The sequence below is a fragment of the Lissotriton vulgaris genome, chromosome 9 (genome assembly GCF_964263255.1).
Source record: "Lissotriton vulgaris chromosome 9, aLisVul1.2, whole genome shotgun sequence".
In the NCBI taxonomy this organism is placed as follows: Eukaryota; Metazoa; Chordata; class Amphibia; order Caudata; family Salamandridae; genus Lissotriton; species Lissotriton vulgaris.
The window spans coordinates 645,977,548-645,999,590 of NC_141697.1; the positions used below are offsets into that span (position 1 = coordinate 645,977,548).

The 22,043-nt window shown below is 45.9% G+C and overlaps 1 protein-coding gene across 1 annotated transcript in view; it reads right to left on the bottom strand.

The window, feature by feature from the left end:
• LOC147692030 (cofilin-1-like) overlaps nt 1-21,082 on the bottom strand; it is an 80,584-nt gene extending 59,502 nt beyond the window's left edge. Inside the window, exons 1-2 of the mRNA XM_086938327.1 lie at nt 20,900-21,082; nt 603-901 (exon numbers count right to left, since the gene is read on the bottom strand). Of these exons, the coding sequence (XP_086794453.1) occupies nt 603-901; nt 20,900-20,902 (302 nt within the window). The 5' untranslated portion in view covers nt 20,903-21,082. The remainder of the gene's footprint in view (nt 1-602; nt 902-20,899) is intronic.
• Between the last annotated feature and the right edge of the window lie 961 nt (nt 21,083-22,043).

Genomic DNA, 22,043 nt, shown 5'->3' on the forward strand with positions numbered 1-22,043 from the left:
ATGCAAAGTCATGTTTACATCGCAGACACTGGTCAGAGCCCAAATCACTTCAAGTGGGCACTCTGGGTTTAGAAAGATTCAGAATAGACTAAGACTATCACATTTTAAGATCGGAATTCATAAATCCTGAAGTGCTCCCCCTAGTGAAACGTGTTCACAATAAACGTGAAACGTACAAGTTTAATTAGCAGGATTGGTTCTTACTGAAAATATGTTCTAAAGAAGCCCTACAGAGTAAAAATGGGTAACGAGGTTAAAACCGAAGACAAGTTTTAAAACGACTGTGTGCAGACTACAAAGCGTGTACCCGCTAGAGCGTTTCTCTGGAGCCTTTTTGTTTTATCCACTTTTACCCTGTAAGAGTTAATAACTAGTACTTGAGCCAACATTTCGTTCTTTTCCTACAAATGGTTATCTAGTCTCCTCTTTTTGAAGAACCCTGTATTGGTTTCCCAATTGATTGTTCGGTGCTGCAACAGAAAACAGGCCACAGAACGCGCTGTAGAATTTGCCTTTCATAGCATATTTCTTTAAACATTTAGTACAAGCGGTGCACTAATATTTCTCACTGCAGCTGTGGCTTAACAAATAAACTGGCTTACCAGAAGAGGAAGACTAGGTCCTCCTTCCTCGTTTCCTTGGTCTCATATGTAGCATCGTAAAGCGCATAGCGGCAATCGTCTTTTGGAAGCATTTCGATAAAGCACTTGTACACATCTTCCACCTCATCACCAACCAATATCTCTTTTCCTTCTTCAATGATTATGTTTTTTTTGTCATCACTCAGGCGAAACACAACAGCCTTCTTTCTCTTCTTGATATCTTCTTGTGAAGCGCATTTTCTAACTTTCATTTCATTAAACACTTTGATGACATCATCCGATACAGTTACTCCGGAAGCCTGCAAAAAAAAAAAAAAAAAAAAAGTATATTTAAGATTTCAAGTTCGTGACGAACTATTCCCTTGACCATTTTTTTTACTTAAAAACAAACCATAAGTCATGTGAAAGTGATCTGAAGCAAGAGGGCCCATCGTAGGCCAAGGTAGTCAGATTTTCAGAATAACCACAGTTAAGTGATTTTCATTTAGATGGACTGCTTATAAAAGGTCTCTTTTATGGAAGTCTGCTACATAGGTTGTCGTCCTTGTTCTAAAACACAGAGGCTGAAGGAGATAACATAGAAATTGTACACCCCAAACTTTACAGTGTTCAAGAGTTGGAAAAAGGAATATACCACCTCAAATGAGAAGCAGACAAAAATGTCCTCTCAGAGGATATGTCGTGGATATAGGTTGCTTTTAAGTGCACCCATACTATGATGGAAGGGAACTACTGACCTGGTCATTTATGGGTAATCGTCATTATCTCCTTGTCTCAACCCGAACAGTGAGCTAATGACAGCTGTTCGGCTTCACCCCTTCCTTTTAAGAAAAATCTACTTCTGAATTACTTTTTTAGTCACGTAATCATGATTACAAATCTGCATCTAGAACCGCAAAACAAAAAGAGGATTATGCATTCCCTCCACCTCACCTGCAGTCTATGATGTCTTAACAGTATAGGGTATAGACCACCTGGTAGCATTGCAAATATCAGAAGTCAAAGCCCACTTGCAAAGAAGCAGTCAACCGCCTCACTGACCTCACCTGGACTTGAGTTGGCATGGATTACACTTGACTTTCATAACATTTTTAAAGGGCTAACTTAAACCATTTGCTCAATGTAAAAAGCAAAGATGATAAATAAATAACGGATTTGAACTGTTCTGTGGGTGATATGTTTTACGCTTGGAGCTACTGCCCATTTACTTAATTCTGCAGGGGAATCCGTACATGTGCTCTTTTTGCATTTTCCCTGGTTTTGGATGTTCCCCTAGAACTAGTTTCTCAGGGTCCCTCTTGTGTTTCTTTGGTAAAACTTTGGGTGTCAACATCCCTCCTCGAAAAACCAAATGTAACTTAGAAAAAGTGAACCTTACTAAAAAGGTTCATTTCCCTCAGGATAAATCCTAAACATTCTTCATACACCAATGGGGTGTGATAATTCCTCCTTGTGGGTAAGGAAGCGGCACAAACTGGTAGTACATGTTACTCCAACAATGAAAAAGAGAAAGTATTTTGGATATAAAAGAATTAGGCGGCCTCAAAATTATTTTGTCAGAATTTTTTTTAAAGAATGGCTGTGAGCTTACCAGGACTACTTGAGCTCATCCCCACCCCCCCCAAAAAAAAATTGTCACTAAAATGAATACCTTTCAGGAAAAATCTCAAGCCCCCAGAACTCCGACTCAAATGGAGTTTCCTGAAGTGCTTCCAATATTAGAATCCCAAGGGGCGGGGGGTTCGAACTGGGGGAAAAGAGAAAAAGAAAGCAAGATCCTCAACAACATTGTCGTCAAGACAGCAATATATTTTGGCTGTAGGCTCTTGAAATCCATCATCACTGCCCACTCAGCCTCTGAAGCAGCGACTGCTTCCGCCAGTGGAATCTATCCCAAAAGACAGATAATTCGGAGGAACATCCCATGTTGCTCAAATTTGTCCTATGGAGTGCCATACCCACAGCTGAAAGGGGGCAGGTGTCAAGGACGCCCGAGGAAGAGGACTACCCTTCTGAGGATAGTGCGCCAATGGAATCATCCTGTGTGCCTGAACAGCTGAAAAGGAAACCATAGCAGACAGTTCCAACATGGCATCACAAGAAGCATTTCAGTATGGTCCTCCTACGCGTTCTGTAGCACCCTTGCGGCTGAGGAAGTAAAAAAGGAGCACCTTGGGCCACAGAAAGAACAGGTCATTCATTCTCCAAACCTCTATACAAAGAAAACGCGTGCAGAACCAACACCTAAGAACAGTCTCCTGGGATACATAAAAATCCACTTCTGGCATTCCAACTCCCTATTATCTTATGGAAAGGTTTACTGGTCTGGGTTAGCTACTGGGAAAATGTAGGAGGCTGGCTTAGTATATGGTGCAAACTTAAAGTGAAGTGCCTTGCACTACCCCAGGCAGCACTTATGGTGATTTTAGTGGTCTTTAATAACCTTGTGAAAGTTCTCAAAGTGGTAGCCTTCAGGCTTATCTTGGAGTGTTAGGCAGCTGGTTTAACCAGGTTGTTTGTGTAATGTAGGTAAAAAAAAAAAAATGAACCAGTATGTATATATAAAAAAATATGTCTATTACACAACACTCACTGACACATTGATATCTCTTACCCGGAGATATAAATACAAATGCACAATAATACTTCACTTGCAAATAGGTATGGTATGCACAAAATACACTGGTCTCCAGGGAGAGACCAAACCATATTCTAAATAAGTGAAATGCGAACTGCGACCAAAGTAGGGACTTGGACCAGGAGACTCAGGAGCTGGGGGCATAAGAAACCCTTCAAGTAAGTCCACAGGAAGCCCGCGGAGGCTGTGTGCAGAGTTTAAACACTGCTGCGTGTCCAACAGAAGTAAACAAGGAAGTCGCAATTGCAGTTTTGGATAAGGACCCTTCCCAGTGGGTCCTGAAGAATCTGAAGAAACCCAGTGGAAGACCGAAGGATGGAGAGTCACCCCACCTGTCGATAACCCAGGAACCAGAATACCTACACCAGCGAAGCAAAGTGCATAGGTAGGTGTGAAGGGACGTGAAACCGCTGTAGACCACAATAGAGGTCTTCAGGAAAGATGCAGCTGGGGAAAACAGTGGAATCCCAGGGTGGCTTCTCAATGCGAAGAACCTGTAAGCAGTGGGGACAGAGTCTATGCCACTGAGGCAACCAGAAGGAACAGAAGAGCAATGCTCAATGTCAGACGGTTCAGAGGTGTTTTGACTGACCTTGTTGCTGCAGCTGTGAGGACCAGGTGACGCAGAGGACTGTGAGGACCAGGTGACGCAGAGGAAGATTTGGAGCCGTGCACAAGCTGTCCCACGTCTGAAGTCGAGAACTAGGGGGTCAGTGTCTGGCGGGAACACCAACAGCCATGGCAGCTGCAACTGACGAGGAAAGTGAAGAAGGGGCAACGTTGGGACTGGCAAGGGCCTAGAGACTTGCCACAAGCAGGGGAGTCAAAGGAGGCCCGAGCACACAGGGGAGCCAACTGAAGCAAAATACGACCATCAAGAAGATCCACAGGCCGGAGGCACAGGAGCCACTAGAGGATCTCGGAAGCTCACCAAGAAAGGCCCGCGGTCCAGAGGATGCAGTGAGGAACTGTACTTGACAGGAAGGAATGCTGGAGCTTCTTGTAGCCCGAAGATCTCTAGAGTGCAGAGCTAACAAGTCATGGCCACAGCAAGTCGACACGGTGCACAGGGGTTTGGTCCCAGCGGTTCAGATGGGCGGAACTGGTTTCAAAGTTGCAGAGAGGATAGGTCAGGCCTCGAGGGAGTTGCAGAACCACCACCTGTGTTGCTGAGCCTCTCGTGGGACGCCAGGAGCAGCAGACTGGCCAGATGTGTTGCAGTGCCTGCAGATGCAGGGGGATTACTTCGGATGTCCTTGATGCCCACAGGTCTGTTAAAGATCCTGGCTGAAGCACAGATGACAAAAAACGTGTAAAACAGCGAGACCAGCAGGAGTCTTCCTTGAGGCAGTCTCTGTTGAAGGAAAAGTCAGAGTATCCAGACGATTGAAGAGTGACGTGGTTTCAGGCTTGTATCTGATCCCACAACAAATCTAACAAGTAAGCCCTTAATTTACCCTAGGGAAAGGGTTGGAACGGCTCATAGGTCCCTTTCAAAGGAGGGGCTGGATAGAGGGTAGTACACTCCAGTGTCCTTTGTCCAGTTTCGCATTAGAGCAGGATCCAAGGGCTCCCCTAAACTGGAGAATGCAAGGAGGATACCAAATATGCCTTCAAAGCAGTCTGGTGGCACTGGCAAGTGCCCCCACCCCAGTTCAATATACTAAGTTGTGTCAGGAAACCTATTGTTCTACCATCCCCAGCTCGGCTCAGCAGCAGGAGGGCAGAATTGGGTCTGTGGTTTGCAGCAGCACTAGCTTGCCGCCAGACCTTGAAAGGCTGCTACTGGGAGTAAAGGGGGGTGGGGGCACAACAAGTGAGCTCCCCAGTACATGGGATCATACGTCCCAACACTTGAATCGGTGTTAGGATATGAGTCCAGCATGTTTGATACCAAACATGACCGTGTTCGGTGCAGCCTCTATGTAGTTCGACAACTTGTAATGATTGATGTCCACCATGTGTATTAAAATTGCTGACCGCACTAGACTTAATTGTCTGACTAACAACAACAGCACAGGCTGCATCGCATAGGGGCCTAATTTCCATTCTGCGTGCCCGTTGCCGGATGTTCATGGCTTCCTCACTTCTCTTCCCCAAGGTACAATTTTCTGCCGCTGTTATACAGCATGATCTTCGCTCCGGTGAGCATTGCTTGTATGAACTGACCCTAAGATGGCATGCTTTTGTGAAGTGCGGTGAGCGCTGCTCCTTCCCTTACTGGTCTAGGTGCTGGAATCCTATGGTCCTGGGCAACTGTCTCAGCTGTGGTGCCTGTTGAGGGTAGGAACTATACATACGGTATACAGTTTTTCGCATTCAGCGAACTTTGCTTGTACCACGCTTGAGTGTGGCACGACCTGAACACCTGGCTGAACGATGGCAAGAACTTCCTGCTCTGTAAATATGTAATTTATAATTGTCCAAGCCTAATCGCTGTTAAAACGTAATCCTGAGTGAATTTGCCATATAAATAAATAAAACTCTAACCACTAGTATATGTAGTAGACCTTTGTACTTACTACCATTCCTATGTGATTTTAGAGTTTGTTTGTATCTCTTCCTTGAGTGACTTTACAACTTGTACATTTGTAATTTTTCCCCCTCCTTTCGCTCCACTTGTACATGTGCAATTAGTTTCCCGTTTATATCTCTTATGTAACTCCCTTATGCAACGCAACTGGTTCTTTTGTAAATCGCTCCGACACCTTTGAGTAATGTTCGCACTATATGAAACAGCAATAAATTAAAAAAACACAAAGTCTGGAGAATCAACTTCAGGGTTTGTAGGGGTGTCCTGCTCATGCAGGGGCACCCTCACAATTTTAACCAAGCACCCAGCTTTCAGGACTCAAAGGCCTGCCATGGGGTGACTTATGTTTCCTTCTACCCGAGGTCACTACACTTAAAACCTATATCTGTCATGAGAGGTAAACGCACCAATTCACAAAGGTTGCAATGGCAGGCCTATAATCACAGTTTGAATGGTCTCATTGGTGGCACATTACATGCTCCAGCCCATTGGATACCCCTGGTGCACCTATCCCCAGGGTACCTCAGTACCATATATTCGGTACATACAAGGGTATACCAGTAGCCAATTGTGGATGTACAACAGTACTTACCATGGTCAATTTAGAGGGAAGTACAGTGACTGGGGTCCTGATTAGCAGAATCCCAGTCAGACTAGTCAAAAAACATAACACCCCCAGTTTTTGCTTTTCGGACAGGGGCGATAACACCTTTCCTTGATCCATTATGAAGCGCACCTCTATGTACTGAAAATCCTGACCCGTGACAAATGGGACTTCTTGAGCTTTATCAAAACCCAATGATTTTCCAATATCCCGTAGATCTCTTCCGCTTTCTGACAAGCTTTAAAAACAGAAGAGCAAGAGCAAAATCAACCATCTGTTAAAATAAGGGAGCATCGAATTCATCCCCATTGATCACCCCAACCAAAAGTGCTGACACCTTGGTAAAGATGCTCAGAGGTCAGCACAAGGGAGAGGACTTTGAACCGGACCTTCCCGAAGAGAACCCTGCGGCACAATTGTCCGGAATCAATTGGTCTGCACTGGACGCCTTCCAACAGTCCTGAAAAAGCATCAACCTGCTCCCACTACTAACGGGTGACGCCAAACAGTCATGATTTTGGGGCAAGCAGAGGCGAATTTGAAGCTCCTGCAGGCTGTACACGAGAACTACATATGGAGAGACTGCCCATCCACATCAACAAAAGGGCTGATTAACAGCTTAAGGCTGGAAATATGACCCAAAGACCATTTTCTGGGTGCGGAATTCCCCTATCGCAGATATCTTTGCAGGTATCAATTTCCTACCCTCTACAGGTTCTCTTTTAACCCATGTCGCCAACTGTGTACAGAAGAGCTTACCTTACAAGACCATCTGTATTTGCCTTCTTGCAGCTATAAGTGACCTTGCCGCTTCTGCCCCCCAGTGAATCAAAAGTAGTCCGACAGAAACCAGACTTGCAGCTCGATCATCAAAAAGGTGGAGGTAAACTTCAGACCTTGATCAATCTGTTCTGACATTTTCTAAAAGGCCTTTAATAAATGGCTATATTGAATAATTGGCGTATGTGGAGGCCCGGACTGCAAAATTAGAGGCTGAATATGCCCTGTTCACTGGCAATTCTATCTTCGTATCCACAGTGAGGCCTTTTCTGATACATCCTGAGAGAAGAAACTTACCCATCAACATGTCTACCCTAACCTGTGAAGAAAACGGTCTCGCAACCCCAGTAGAGTGTATCTTCTGACCAGTACTGGAGAGGAATATAATAGTCATTCTCCTGGAGCGAAGCCTCAAGGAACCCTAAATGTTCTCTTAAGTGCTGAAGCACTTTCTTCAAGCAAGCTGGACCAATCTACCCTCGACTTCCTCCATCTTAATCTAGAGAACTCATCCAGTGTCTCTTGGCAAAAGCTGGTGCATCCACTGCTTTAAAGGCTAAAGATACACCTAATTAAAATTATTCACTGTGTACCCCCCCCCCCTCTCACCCGTGAGAATTTGTGCTTATGACTGCTGTAACTCCATGTCTTCTGGACAGTTGGCTCCTCCATATGGTGCCTCTTGGTAGGACTCTTGTGGGGATCCATGGCAGCACTCGCCCAAGCATATAGGAGACTGAGATAACACAATGTGTCCTTGCTATCAAAATACCTGCAGTTTAAATAAATCAACTCAGGGCACATGTTATCCACGAGACTACCAAAACGTTAAAAGTCAGTCATTGGTTGTTACTCGTGTTTGACCGCTTTCCATCCAACGATGGGGTCTGAGCACAATACTGGGGCAAAACTACTACACTACACAATAGTTTCATGTGTTCCATATGGGTCTGCAAGAGCAGGACTTCCCTTGCGTGCAAAATGTCAAACATAAACTAGCATTTGCAATGCAATAGGTCTTGCATTCATTGAGTTTAAGCTATTATCAATTTAAATGACAACGCCTATTTTTTTGTTTTTTTTTTAAACAAATAAAGGCATATGATAAATTTAATGGGTTTGACAATGTTTGTTCTGGCGGAATCATTTGGGATGGCATCTCTGCAAACGATCATACCTTTCACATCCAAAGGAAAGTTGGCAACGTTGGATTATGCAGAATGCATACTTTCAAAAGTCATTCTTTCATGACATTTGCAGTAGAGGACATGTACATCCATTTTCAAGCGCTGCTACTTTGTCTTTAAACATCGCCATGGATCTTCACAAAGGTACCAGTAGTAGTATCTGTTCTACAGTTAAGAGGAATTTTATTGTGCGCTTCCTCGTTTACTAAGGGGCAGTATTGTGAAGAGATGACAACCAGCATACTATAGGAGTTAGGAGTTTTATTCCTGGATCTACAAAAATGTCAACAGATACCAGCTCTTGGGCCAATGGAATTAGGCGGATGTAGATGCACAAATTATGCAGCAGGGTTGAGTAAATTATGCAACAAGAAAAGGCAAATAATGCAATGCAGCACATTTTGTAATAGCATTACTTAATTCTTTTGTCATTTTTAACACTGTCTGAGGATGGATTGCACTTCGTTTTAACACCCACATATAGCAGAAAGCAACAGACAGGCGACCAGTGAACCTTTTGAAAGGGCCTTGCTCTTTGTGGCAACCTTATTTACTGCAGCTTTAGTAACTTTTGAACCGTTTGAGCTAGAAACAAAAAAAATATTCACTCCTGTGAAGCAATAAAAATAGTGTTTGCCAGGTTCAGCTCCTGTAGTAAAAAGTTTCCCTGCACTCTTGCATCTAAACTTTATTTCAGCTCTGCCTCACTACCAAGATGCCAATATAAGGTGGGTGAAAATGGATCACCCAGGTCTCAGAAGCATGCCACCGGCAAAAATGAAGCACTAGAATGCCCAGCCCTCAGAAGCCCAACACTGACTACCTAATATCGGTGTTACAGAATACCAAGGCGGTCTAATATTAATTCCACCGGAGTCCTCATTCATCCACCGCCACACACGTTTGCCCCTTTCTCACTCTCCCAGGTTCTTTTTCATCCCTGTTTTTCTATCCTTGTCACGGTTTTCCTTCATTTCTCTTGCTCCGTCTCCCGCTTTAGTATTTCTCTCGCTTGTTCTGGGTCAAAGCCTGATGATTAAAAATAAGTCCTTGTCCCCAAAAAGAGTGCTGGTGGGCCTCACCTACAACCACCGACCCATACTAAGCACCAATTGCTTCCCTCCAAGCAGAAAGAAGTTTTAAAATATGCCTGAAATACGCCTCCTGAATGAGTCACATTGCCTCACCTGACCATAAATGTTGAGTTCCCAAGGGGGCATTCTTGAACCCACAGCTGCAGAAGATTACTCAGTGGGACCTTGACTGAAACAGCCGGGACTAGTCTCTTCCATAAACTCAAACCGTAGTTTTGTACCCACCTCCCTGACTTGTCTTGGCCTGCCTGAGACTCATGTGGAATCTGCCTGTTTTGTATTTAGCAGTATTTATAGAGCACATCAATCATCTCGGGGGACATCACGGCGCTAGGACAGATTAGAGACTAGTGCAATTCAATTTCAACATTGGTAGGGTCAGTATCTAGGGAACGGATGGTTTTTAAATTTTTCCTAAACAGTAGGTAGTCGCCTGCCAGGGGAGGGTTAAGGGGTAGGTTGTTCAAGAGTACCGCAGCTGATTTGAAGAACGACCAGTTGCCCATTCTGGTCTTGGAACTGCGCTCAATTGAGGAGAGGGCTTGATGGCATGATCTTAGATTACGCAAAGAGATGTGGAATTGTAGCTAATCTTGTAGAAAGTGTGGTCTTTTTTATGTGGGGTTTTATGCGCAAAACAGAGAAGCTTGAAACGAGCTCTCTGGCGGACTGGTAGCCAGTGTAATTCCTTCAGGCAGAGGGATGATTAACTATATTTTTTCAAATTAAACATTAGTTTGGCGGCAGCGCTCTGAACCACATGAAGTCTGGTGAAAAGATAGTCAGCCATGCCTACATACTGGGTATTGCCATAATCAACTCTGCTCGTAAGCAGAGCCTGGGTAACGGTTTGTCTGCAATTTTGTGTAATCCAGGGAAAGTTGTCTGAAAAGTTTCAATGTAGCATAGGCTTTACCACACAACATGCGTACTTTGTCTAGCATAGATAAAGATGCCCTGATTTTTTTTTGCCGCTCGCGTGGGTTCTGGGGCGGTGCCTAGTGCCACCAGCTATTGTCCCAACTACCCTGGGCACCTCCGAAAAGCAGGATCAGATATCCCTGCGTTTCATTTTAAACCGTGTTGGGACATCCATCCTGAAAGTTCAGTGAGACAGTTTATTATGGTATTTTTTGTCTCAGCGTTGGTCAGCCTGTCTATCAAGGGAATCGCCAATTGCGTATCATCAGCGTAGGAGCGGATGTCAAATTCCCATTTCCTACTAATATCCGCTAGAGATTAAACTTGAGTATTAAAGAGGGAGGGACCAGGACTCCGCACTTAACGCTCTTTGCGGTTGAGGTGCAGGATCCAATTTGAAATGTTTGGGTTCGGTCTTTCAGACAAGAGGGGAACCATGACAGGGCTTTGGAGCAGATCCCTCTTTTGTGCAGGATTTGGAGTAGTTTGATATGTGAAACCGTATTGTAGGCTGCAGTAAGCTCAATGCTACGTATCTGCCTTGATCAACTGGTGAACTAATATTATCATAAACAGCCAGTTGAGTTGTTTTCAGTACTATTATTGGCTCTAAAGCCTGTCTGAAGGGGCGAATAGGTTATTAGATTCTAGGAAGGATTTGGAATTGCTTATTAACTAAACATTCCAAAACTTTGGATAAATAAGGTACTTGAGATGGGGCGATAGTTAGCTGGGTCATATATTCAGAGTCCTGTTTTTTTTCTTAACACCGTAACCGCGGTACGATTTACAGTGGTGTGCTGCAGATTTCAAAAACCCACGTTACATGACGAGCTCAGCTCGTCATCAGCACACGGCGAAGCGGTTTAAGTGGAAATACTACTGTTTTCTTCCAAATGTCTGGGAACGATGCTTGTTCTTTTTTGAGTGCAAAGTGCCCCGTCTACAGTATATGTTTTGCGTTGGAGCAGTTAGCTCTTAAGGTGTCCTCAATCGGAGCATCTCGATGTCAGTATATGCAGTTCTGGTATATTACCAAGAAGGAGCCTGAAAGCTGCAGTGCTGTGTCCTGATAAGTACACTGCAACTTTGCCTCCTAGCTTCTCTTGCGTGAGCTGGAGCGAAGAGGAGCTACAAAGAGAATTAAAAGTTTCATCTTGCACCACATATTGCTTTCAGGTCTCTTTGCGAACCTGGAGAGAACTGCACTTCAAGGAATTAGTTGTTGCATGAGGTACTGAGACAAGTTGTGATTGTGAAGGACTAGTGCACACTCATTTTGCCAGTAAATATTCAGCCTTGCATTCATTCAGTAATGCACTAATGGTTGTATTGAACAAAGCAGAAACCAGACAGGGGTTGCTTGAGTTTTAATTCAGAGGGTCAGTCCACACAGAAGCTAGATCAGTAACAAAATAATGGACGAGAAGGTGCCCTACTGTTGGAAACCTCCACTGTGCTAGGTTTTTTTTCTCCAAACTCAGGATGTAGGGCTGAGGCAGCCTTGCTAGGATTCGCACTGGTTACACTCAGACCTCCGCAGTGAGTGCTCAAACCACTCACCAAGCCCTGCCACAAAGCAGAGTTGAAATGTACGAAACACATGCCCCTGAAAATGACATCTAATTGGATAAACTATTCAGCCACAAAGAAGCAGTCACACGAGGAAACAATGCAGAGCTGCCACGTAGGCGGCAAAGCAAGGCAGCCAAGAGTTCTGAGCGAATTAACCAAAGAACTCTACCAAAGGCATTTCTCTCAGCGAGGAATAAATGACACATGTACCACCCCAAGTTCTAATAAGGCTACTTCTGCATCTTTCCAAACGTGCAGGAGGCCGCTGCACGTGATGCAAGTTTATCGCTGCGTTACTCGGGTCCAAATATCCAAACAGCCTATGTTCTACTAAGGACACTAGTGCGTGAGCTGCGAGGGGCCCATGCGCTCCGGAGGGCGGAGCAATCCGAGGCCACAATCACTGCGAAGGATCCTGCAGGGACCAGGGCAAATAAGAGGGGTGAAACCCCTGGAGAGCAGTAGATGTCAGCCCGAGAGCTTCCTGAAGCGGGGGTTGGTCCTGAGCGCGCCCCCAGAAGCGGTCTAGCTGCATGGACCTGGACGTACAATGGCGATAGATGCCGATCTTTATGTATGCAGACTTGGAGGCTCGTACAAAAGGCTTTTTCTGCCCTCCCCGTTGTACTACCCCCCTGGGGCACTTCCACATATCTTTCACACACCCTCCACCCTTCTGCAAGGAACGTCTTCACTTGAACCCACAACTTTTTGTTCGTTGTTGTCTTTTATATAGTGCTCTGGTGCCAAATCACCGTGCTCAAGGGCAGCAAAGCTAGAGAGAGAATACAAGCATTTACAATGCTATAGGTGTAGCAATAGCGAGTTTTTAACCTCTCGCATTGTAAAAAAAAGAGCACGGTGTCCCTGAAGCAGGCGCCGCACTCAGTATGAACCTACAACAAAAAACAAGCATTTGCAATGCAATAGGTCTCGCATTAGGAAAGTTTGAGCTATTGGTATTGTAAATGACAATTTTTTTATTTGTGTTGGTTTTGAAAATAGCGAAATTAATAGTTGTCATTTACAATGCCAATAGTTTTAACTTTCGAAAATGTGACATCTATAGCATTTGTAATGCAATATGTGTTGTATTTACATGACTTAGATATATTGATATTACAAATAACAATGGCTTTTATTTTTTTTAATAATTAATACTATAATTAATAATAAACTATAAAAACAACGTAATGTGTTATTTTATTTATCCTGTGCTGGCAGTGGGGCTACGCTCGTCCGCCATTACAGAGGAGCCGTCCCTGCATGATGTACCTCATTTTCCCCTTATAACCAAACCACACATATGCAGCCCCCACGCTTGCATGACACCCCACACAGACGCTAGCCTCACACTCTCACCGCATACACACACGCACATCGCCCATGCTACACACACATTTATGTTGGAGCCGATGCTGTGGGGCTTAGGTGGGGGCTGGCAGTGAGTGCAGATGCTCTGGCTGGCAGGCAGCGGTGGCTTGTGTGTTTTGTGCTCTCTGGCGAGCGGAGCAGTTGGGCTGCCGAGCAAGCCGGGCCGTGGGAGATGATTCACAGTCGCACACAGCTCATTATACAGGCAGCTGAAGATGGGAAATGCATTTGCTGATGCCAGTTCAAATTGCCCCAGTCCCCCCCCCCCCCCCCCCCACCCCTACCCCGAGGCCCAGCAGTGTGATCCGCCAGTATGAAATATTCACGTTTTTATCACCTTTGCCCACAGGAACGCTGTCATTTCCACCAACTGCTCAGAAATGTTCTGCCTGAATGTATCCATACAGTGGCTGTGTTTGCATCTCTGTATGTTGTGATATTATGCTGCCTGCTGGTGCATATATTTTGTTTCTAATCCGGTGAAAGCCGAGCACCGGTGAGCGCAGCTCTCACAAGAGCTGCCATACTAGAGCCCCAGTGCTGTACAGCACCGTGGCGGATCGATTCTCTCTGCTCTTACCTTTTTGTCCTAATGTGTGACTTTCTAATGCGTAGAGCTCACCATGATGTAAAGGGCCTGACAACGTTGTGCCGTGCCCCGAGGATGCCCCCCCCTCATTTGCCGAGAGAACAATCACCGCCGCAGCCCCGAGGAAAACACCGGAAGCAGACGTCCGGCCCGCCGCCTGGTTGTGGGCGGGGCCAGGAAGAGGTGTGTCCGCTCCCACTGCCTTGCGGAAGCTTTGCCTGTTGTCCTCCGGTCTCCCGAGTCGTGAGGGAGACCGTAGATGTCGTGCCAGCCATGGCGGGGGGCCCCCGTGCAGAAGAGGGAGCCCCCGCTGGAGAAGGAGAGACCAGGCCGCCGCCGAGCGCCAGCCGACCCGGTGAGTCCCGAATAGAGAGGAGGGGTGTCGGGGCACATTGCTGGTGCCCGCCCCTCCCCTCCAGGCCGAGACTTTTTGTGCCATGAGGCCCGTGAGACCTCAACGAACATCGAGTCCCCCGAGCGGGACTCCGCCCATGCCCTGCCGCCGCGGCCCCGAGAGGCCCCCAACAAAAACCGAGTCCCCCGCGAGGGACTCCGCCCATGCCCTGCTGTTGCCCTGAGCCCCAAGAGGCTCCAACCGCGTCCGAGTCCCCCCGAGAGGGACTCCGCCCATGCCCTGCTGTTGCCCTGAGCCCGAGATGCGAGGCACTGCAGCCAGTTTGTTTCATTCATTGAACAGCGCGCACCAGGCAGGGGATGTGCACGGCGCCGGCTGGGCGTGCGCGCCCACGAGGTCCAATCTCCGGCAGGAGAAGCTTGTGACAGTCTGCTGTCCACATTCCCCCAAAAGTGATTACATAAGTTGTCTCGCCCTAGACAGCAAAAGCTTCGCTTTTGTTTTCGTCTAGGCGAGACCTAAAAAGCTGACGCCATTGTCAATAAACTAAATAGTGCTCACCCACTAGATAAAGTATGCTGTGTTAAGAGCGAAGTAAAAGGTCCAGTCCTTATGGGGGGCAACAAATTGAGACAGGGCGGTACCAAGGCAGGACTTAGAAGCCTCAAAATGAATTGGAAGCCAGCGTTTACCTAGGACTAGGACACCAGCATATGAAAAATATGGGAGGTGAGAAGCGAGGCTTCCTAAAGCATACTAGACTACAGCATGCCTTGCAGAGCGAGCAGCGCATGCGCGCTGCCGAGAGGATTGACCTAAAAAGGGAAAATATATATATCAGGTACTCGATACAACACAAACACTATCATTTAAATTAACATGATTAGTCTCACAAGTGCTGCTTTGCAAAATGTAGTCTCAGACAGTAACTGGGTGGGATAGCTCTGCTGATTCACTATGGGAGGCCTGGCACGAGGAGGACATGTTAGTGAGTGGGGAATGTTATTTTAGTTAATTTTACTGTTAAGGGAGCAGATGCTCACTGTTTGGACTGGAACAAGAAGGACTGATAAGGAGGCAATTTCAGTTCCAAGTGGCAACGGATTGAGTGTTCTGTTGCAGGTGAATTCCGCACGTACAGGAGACCATCTCCGACTTGTCAATGGTTGCAGCATACAGATAATGTGGACACCACTAAGAGACTGAAAGTTTGCTTGTACCTCTTATGCCACACCACACAAACTGCTGCCTCGTACATCAGCAAAACAAAAGGGAATAGAAAGTACCACACTGAAGCACAATTGTGTCACGGAAATTGTAAATTATTAAACCAAAGAACAGATACCTAAAATTACTCGTCAAAGTAAAATTTACAAAAAGGTGCCAGTAAAACTACATTTGCTGTAAATTTGAGATACGATAGGGGGCGATTTGTGTGTTCGGGCGGATGCTGCTGCTTGCTTGTTCTCATAATCCCGGAATGACCGTCTGAAATACAACAGAGGCCATGGTCATCTGTCAAGGGATGCGTACAACCGGGCCAGGAGACCAGGGATCCTAGTCGACTGCACTCCCTCCATAGATCCCTCTAATATGCTGAGCCTCGACCCCAACAGTCAGGCAGGGCCTGGCTCCCACTCTCACTCCTTGGCCATTCTCCATCTAAACACCTGTTCCCTGGTGAAACACCTGATGGACATTTTCCTTCTGTTAGACACTGATAAACCTGACATTCTCCTACTTACCGAGACCTGGCTGACCCCGGACTCTGCCCCTGATATAATAGCAAAAAACACAGTTGATGGACAGAATGCAGAACAATGTCATACATTCACCCCAGTACAAAGATCTGGGCCTAAATCCATCGTTTTTTTGCACTCCACACCACCCTAGGTCAGACACTGACTATATGCAAATCAGCCTTGACCCTGTGCCTCATGGGAACAGTCCAGCCCGAACTACCAAGCCATGTCTTTCCTAGACCGGAATAAAGCATCCAAGGACCGGTTTCTGGCTATCAGCCTGGATAGCTTGACTCCAGTGATATGGAGAGCCTGGGACTCACGTCTGAGCATACCCAGCCCACTCTGGGTGAAAATTGCAAAAAACACAGTTGATGGACAGAATGCAGAACAATGTCATACATTCACCCCAGTACAAAGATCTGGGCCTAAATCCATCATTTTTTTGCACTCCACACCACCCTAGGTCAGACACTGGCTATATGCATATCAGCCTTGACCCTGTGCCTCATGGGAACAGTCCAGCCCGAACTAAAGAACAGTGATGGATTAAACCCAGATCTTTTGACTGGGTGTGAGTGTTTGATTGATTCAGATGCTCCGTCCATCACCACCCCCTTTTGGCCGCCATAAGTGTGGCACGGTATGCTCAGACGCGAGTCCCTTGCTCACTTTGCCACTGGATTCAAGGAAGCCGGGCTGAAGACGGCTGGAATGCCAGAAACCGGTCTTCGGAAGCTTGTTTCTGCAGACGACCTGCAAATGCTCTTCACAATAGACAACTCTGAAACTTCCATCTCCAACTTGCAGTCCACTATGAGGTTCATCCAAGCTTGGATGGACCAAAATCATTTAAAATTAAACCCGGGAAAAACTGAGCTGGTTCTCACAGGAGACAGTGTCAAATATTGGGGCTCGCACTACTGGTCACCAGACATGGGCTAAGCTCCGATTCCTTCCTCCTCGGCAAAGACACTTGGAGTCACCTTGAATAGTGATCTCTCACTGAAAACACAAGTGGGCCAGGTGGTCTCCAAGTGTTTTTTTAAATTTAGGAAAATTCGGAAGGTTTGGCGCTTTCTCACCCCGGAGGCCATTATCCAGATGGTGATCTCCACTGTGCTTTCCCACCTGGACTACGCGAATCTTATCTACATAGGCTTACCCTTCTACCTGCTGAAACGCCTGCGGATGGTACAAAATTACGCTGCCAGATGGATTCTGAACCATAGATGGCAATCTGCCACCCCACTGCTTAGGAAACTCCACTGGCTTCCCATGGCCCAGCGTTGCACCTTAAAAACAGGTTGCACGATCTTCAAATCCCTTCATTGTAAAAGTCCTAAATTCATTGATAAACTTATCACGAAGTATGTTCCGTCCCGCAATCTGCGTTCAGCCCATTTGGGCCTTCTTCAGACACCTTCCTTTAAACGCAAGCGCTCAGGCGGCTTCAGATTTGCTACATTGGCTCCTCGCCTGTGGAATGCCTTCCCACTTGAGATCCGTGCCTGTCCGGACCTCATGTCATTTAGGAAAGCACTAAAGACCTGGCTCTATAGACAAGCATATCAATAACCCAGCACGCATTAAAACCTCTGGTCACGTCTCCTGTTCTTCGACAGTGCCAGGAAACCAAATCTGTGTCAGTGCGCTTAATAATCATTTTTAACATAACAAAGAAGAAATATTTTCCAGCTTCACAAAATGCATTCTAAGACAGCCATGCAGTTTTCAGATGCAAAATAAAATACTGAGATTTTACCCAGGTAACTATTTAAAAACAAAAAAGGGGGTCTATTTCTCAACTATAGTGGAGAAGTGTGGCTCACTGGTTAGAGCAGCAGACTCTGAAAGCAGAGATCAGGCCCGGGACCAGGGTTCAAGTCCTGACGCGGCAGGGTCTTGGGCTCAATGTCCGCAGACTCTATAATTCTCGCCCCGGCACCTACTCTAATAATGGGTCCCACACTGCAACTCTGGGCAAGAGCTTGCTTAATCTCCACAACGGCCCCTACAACACTGGGATGCCTGGCTTCACCTTGGGGGTGCCCAGGAAGGGCATCTCGCAGGGAGAGCCAGGAAGGGTTCCACAGCGTTTTACAGCGCCGGGACGCCCCACGTTGGGGCAGCTGTGCGCTTTACAAAATACACTACATTTACATAGCCATGGCCACTGGAATTAAGTGGCAGTGAAGGGTCAGATTATGTGGCAGGGTTGCACAAATTATGCAGCAAGAAAAGGCAAATTATGCAGCACATTTAATCATAGTATTACCTCATTTGTTTCCCATGTTTAAGCTTAGCACGCATTACCTCATTACCACCAATTTAACACCATATATAGTGATAAGCTACAGAAAGGTGGCAGTCAACCTTTGCAAAGGGCCTTCCACTGCACGGCAACAGTTCTATTTTGTTTCAACTTTTGAACCGTTTGAGCTAGAAACAAAATGTTGATCAGCTGCATCTGCATAATTCCAGTGGCCACACTATAGCTTTGCCAAAGCAAGAGGGGAAATTGGCTCAGTGCTTTCAATATCAATCTGAACTACGTTCCAAATTCTTGTCACAAAACGTGACCAGTGTTGGTGATGCCTCTCTGACGGTGCAACTGTTCAAGTCTACAATATCACATAGATGAAAATGCTACCACCACAAGCGTCAACAGATTACTACAAAAAAATCAAAAATCTGCCGTCTGTTGTAATCTCCATCCCATTTTCCATGCGTCTGCGAGTTTTTACAGAAGGCCTAGTGTGTACATAGATGGGTAAGCCGATCATAGTCACTGCAATCAGGGATGGTCCTATTCTATTGCCTGAGTAATAGGGTTACAACCGAGTAGAGTAGCCTAAATGGACATATGCATTACTTGGAAAAAAGCTAAATTGGTGTAACGGAATATGCAACAAACCCGACAATTAACCACGCATACCAACCTAACGGGAATGAAAAAGCAACATGAATTGCTTTACGGGAACATGGAATATGTTAGTTGTCTGCTCCTAACCATCACAGATACACTTGGTACTACAGACCACTGGATATTAGAGTGCAGGCAGAAAATGGCACAGGATATAAGAAATGCAGTAAGGGTGAGTCTAGTAAAAATCCTTAAAAGGAAACATCACACGAGCATCGCGCATCAGCGTTTTTATCAGATTATATTAGTATCTGAAAACTGGTAGCTTTTTTCGCAATAACTGCGTGGATGTTACTTATGTTGCACATAAACAATATTCATCGCCATCTAGGTCACCATCTCTCAACTGGTCCAGAGAACAGGTGCGCATTTTTTCCGTGGAGTCCTCGACGCCAGATACAGATGGCAATAAAGATTATGTTGTGAAATGGTAACCCCAAAAGACTGGTGTATCATCTGTAAACTTAAAAATCACTGCGTGATTTAAAATGACTGGTAGAGGGTTCAAGGCTATGAAGGATGGGTAAGTTGGGTTTATGTTAAGACGGAATACGGCTCTAAAGTTTCTTCTTTACAGTACTTCTATTCGACAAAGACAACAACGATTAAAAACAAAAAAAAAACAAAAAAAAAAAACAGCTGAGCACCCGCAGAATCTTTTTCAATGAGGACAGACGGTGTCACACGACAAACACGCTGTCATTGTAGAGAGATTTTTTTTCTTCCATTTTCTGATCTCGTCACTGAGGAGGAATCATCGAGTGTGGGTACAATGCATTGCAAGAAGAGTGTTTTCTCCAGGGTGATCTTTCCTAAGAGGATAGACTTTTAATGAGAGCATCCAACTAACCGTTAACTAACCGTTAAATGACATCATGGGCTGGCCTGGTAAAGTACTCTAGGGGAGTAAAGATTCAGCCTTTCGGCCTGCTGCACTATTTGCGAGGAACGCCACTCGGTTTCTGCGCCCTTCCGCGTCTACCAGTCAATGACTTACTCTCTTTGTCCTCTCCATCTCTGGGTTAAAGCCCCTCTATCGGAGTAGCACGTGCGTCTACCGCTTGTTTCCCTTGCTGTTCAGCTATGCTAATAAGCAATTAAACTGCATTTTAAAATGCACAACATTATCCACAACATGACTGCACCCATTCTCCAGTGAGTCCTCAACACACATCAGCTGCCGGGCTGGTCGACACCCCTCTCTGCAGTGCAGTAGTGACCCTCGCATCCCTTTTGCAGAACCCACGCGCCTTTCACTTCTCGAATCAAGGCCCCGCAGCCCTTCGAGAATACACCGGTAGACCTAACAACATGACCAATTTATCTACAGAAGTTACGAACGTAGCAGGTGGACGAGTGCACGTAAACTACATAAAGTCAAAACGTCTCTTGTGACGAAAATAAGGACGAAATAAAAGGGTGCGCGAAAATTCAAAACACCCCTTTCAGAACTCGAGGTGATGGCTCAGTCCAACACAATGCCTGTGACGCCAGACGCGCGCGCGTACTGCGATCTGTATTCCCTCCGTAGCTATGGTTGACGAACTCGGCCATTGGCTGGGTGTGGCTGCGCCTTTGGGAATGTTGCACTCACGACACAACTAGTGCTAGAATGTCTAAAGCTTAACCAGACATTTTAAAATAAACCACACAACGACGTCCGCGTCAGTCAAGCTACCATCAAATGGCCGCTCGCGCCAGGTGTATGCTCGAAGGGGGCGGGGCTACGCAAGTCGGACCGTTAGGATAACGGTACTTTCCCTCCCAACAATAATTATACGTTAAAAGCCGCTTTTCCCTTAGTGCCAAAAGATCAGATAGAGCTAGCCGTCTTTTCGACCTGCAGGCAGTTAACTCTGCAACACAAAACCTCAGGCGGGGGGAGGGGGTCTAAATGCCCTGGTTTGTGGAGGGTGGGCGGCTTCTTAATCAACTGCCACGGGTGGGAAAATGCACGAGCCGTTGCAGTGTCCACTTACCATGGCTGGATGAAGAGGTAAACGATCCCGGCTTCGCTCCGACGGTGAGTAAAGACAGTAATGGTGAGACCCCCTTCAGCTTTCTCAGAATGTGAGGAGGGGCTGGCGCGATGCACGCTGGGAGCTGCTTCACCAATCCCGGCAGAGAGGTGGGGTGACTAGCATCCAGAGATCCGCGGCATCATTCCAGGGAAGGCTGGCCTTTGTGGAAAAGCGGCAGAACATAACAGCAGAGGGCATCCATCGCCAGCTCTCAGGATTCAGCCATATAGGGCTCTGCTATTTTTGCTGAAATGCAGGATATTATTTAGTTTTAATTAGATTTTGGAGCAATTGTTTTCCCATGTTTTACTAAAATTTGATTAATGTATTCATTTCAACGAGATATTATTCCATCATATACATTTCATGTTCTTGTATTTACAAAACACTATTGCGAGAACTATGACAAGTATGCAAGCGGTTTATATAAATATATGTGCAGGAAGGTAAAATAGGGTCAAATTAGCTGCTTGAATAATTATTGGAGGGGAACTCTTTTGTAGAAGGTTGGCTTTCAAATAGGTACGAAAGATGGACTAAGGGAGAAAAGCGCATAAGGAAAGCGGGTGGGGGCGGGTGCCAGAATTTAGCTAGGCAAATTATTTAAAACTAGAGAGTGTACGCGAAGGCTGGGGAACCTGTTGGGTGGCAAATAAGGGGGGGCGGGGGGGGGGGGGGGTTGGAACAATTGACCGTATAAATGAACGAGAGAGGACTAGATAATGAGGGGACAAATTATGGACATATTTAAAGAACAATACATAGGAAATAGGATGCAAGATGGAAAAAAAGGAAGAACAGAGAGTAGTAGATTTGCAATCCGTGAAGGTTTATTAGCAAAATTGCAAATTCAAATTATTCCTAAATCAATAATCACGTTACAGCACTTTATTTTCTTCAGTTTTTATATAGCGCAAACTCAACCCAAAGGTATCAGAGCGCTTTACATGAGCACTAGTTGCATTCCAGATGGGGACATTCATTTTAACGCACACCAAGATTAAGGGTTTTGCCAAGAATCACAGGATGTTTAAGCTTCCCGCTAGACTCAAACATGGTTCCCCAGCTTCAAAGTCTCTGCTCTAGCCGTTAAGCCACATTG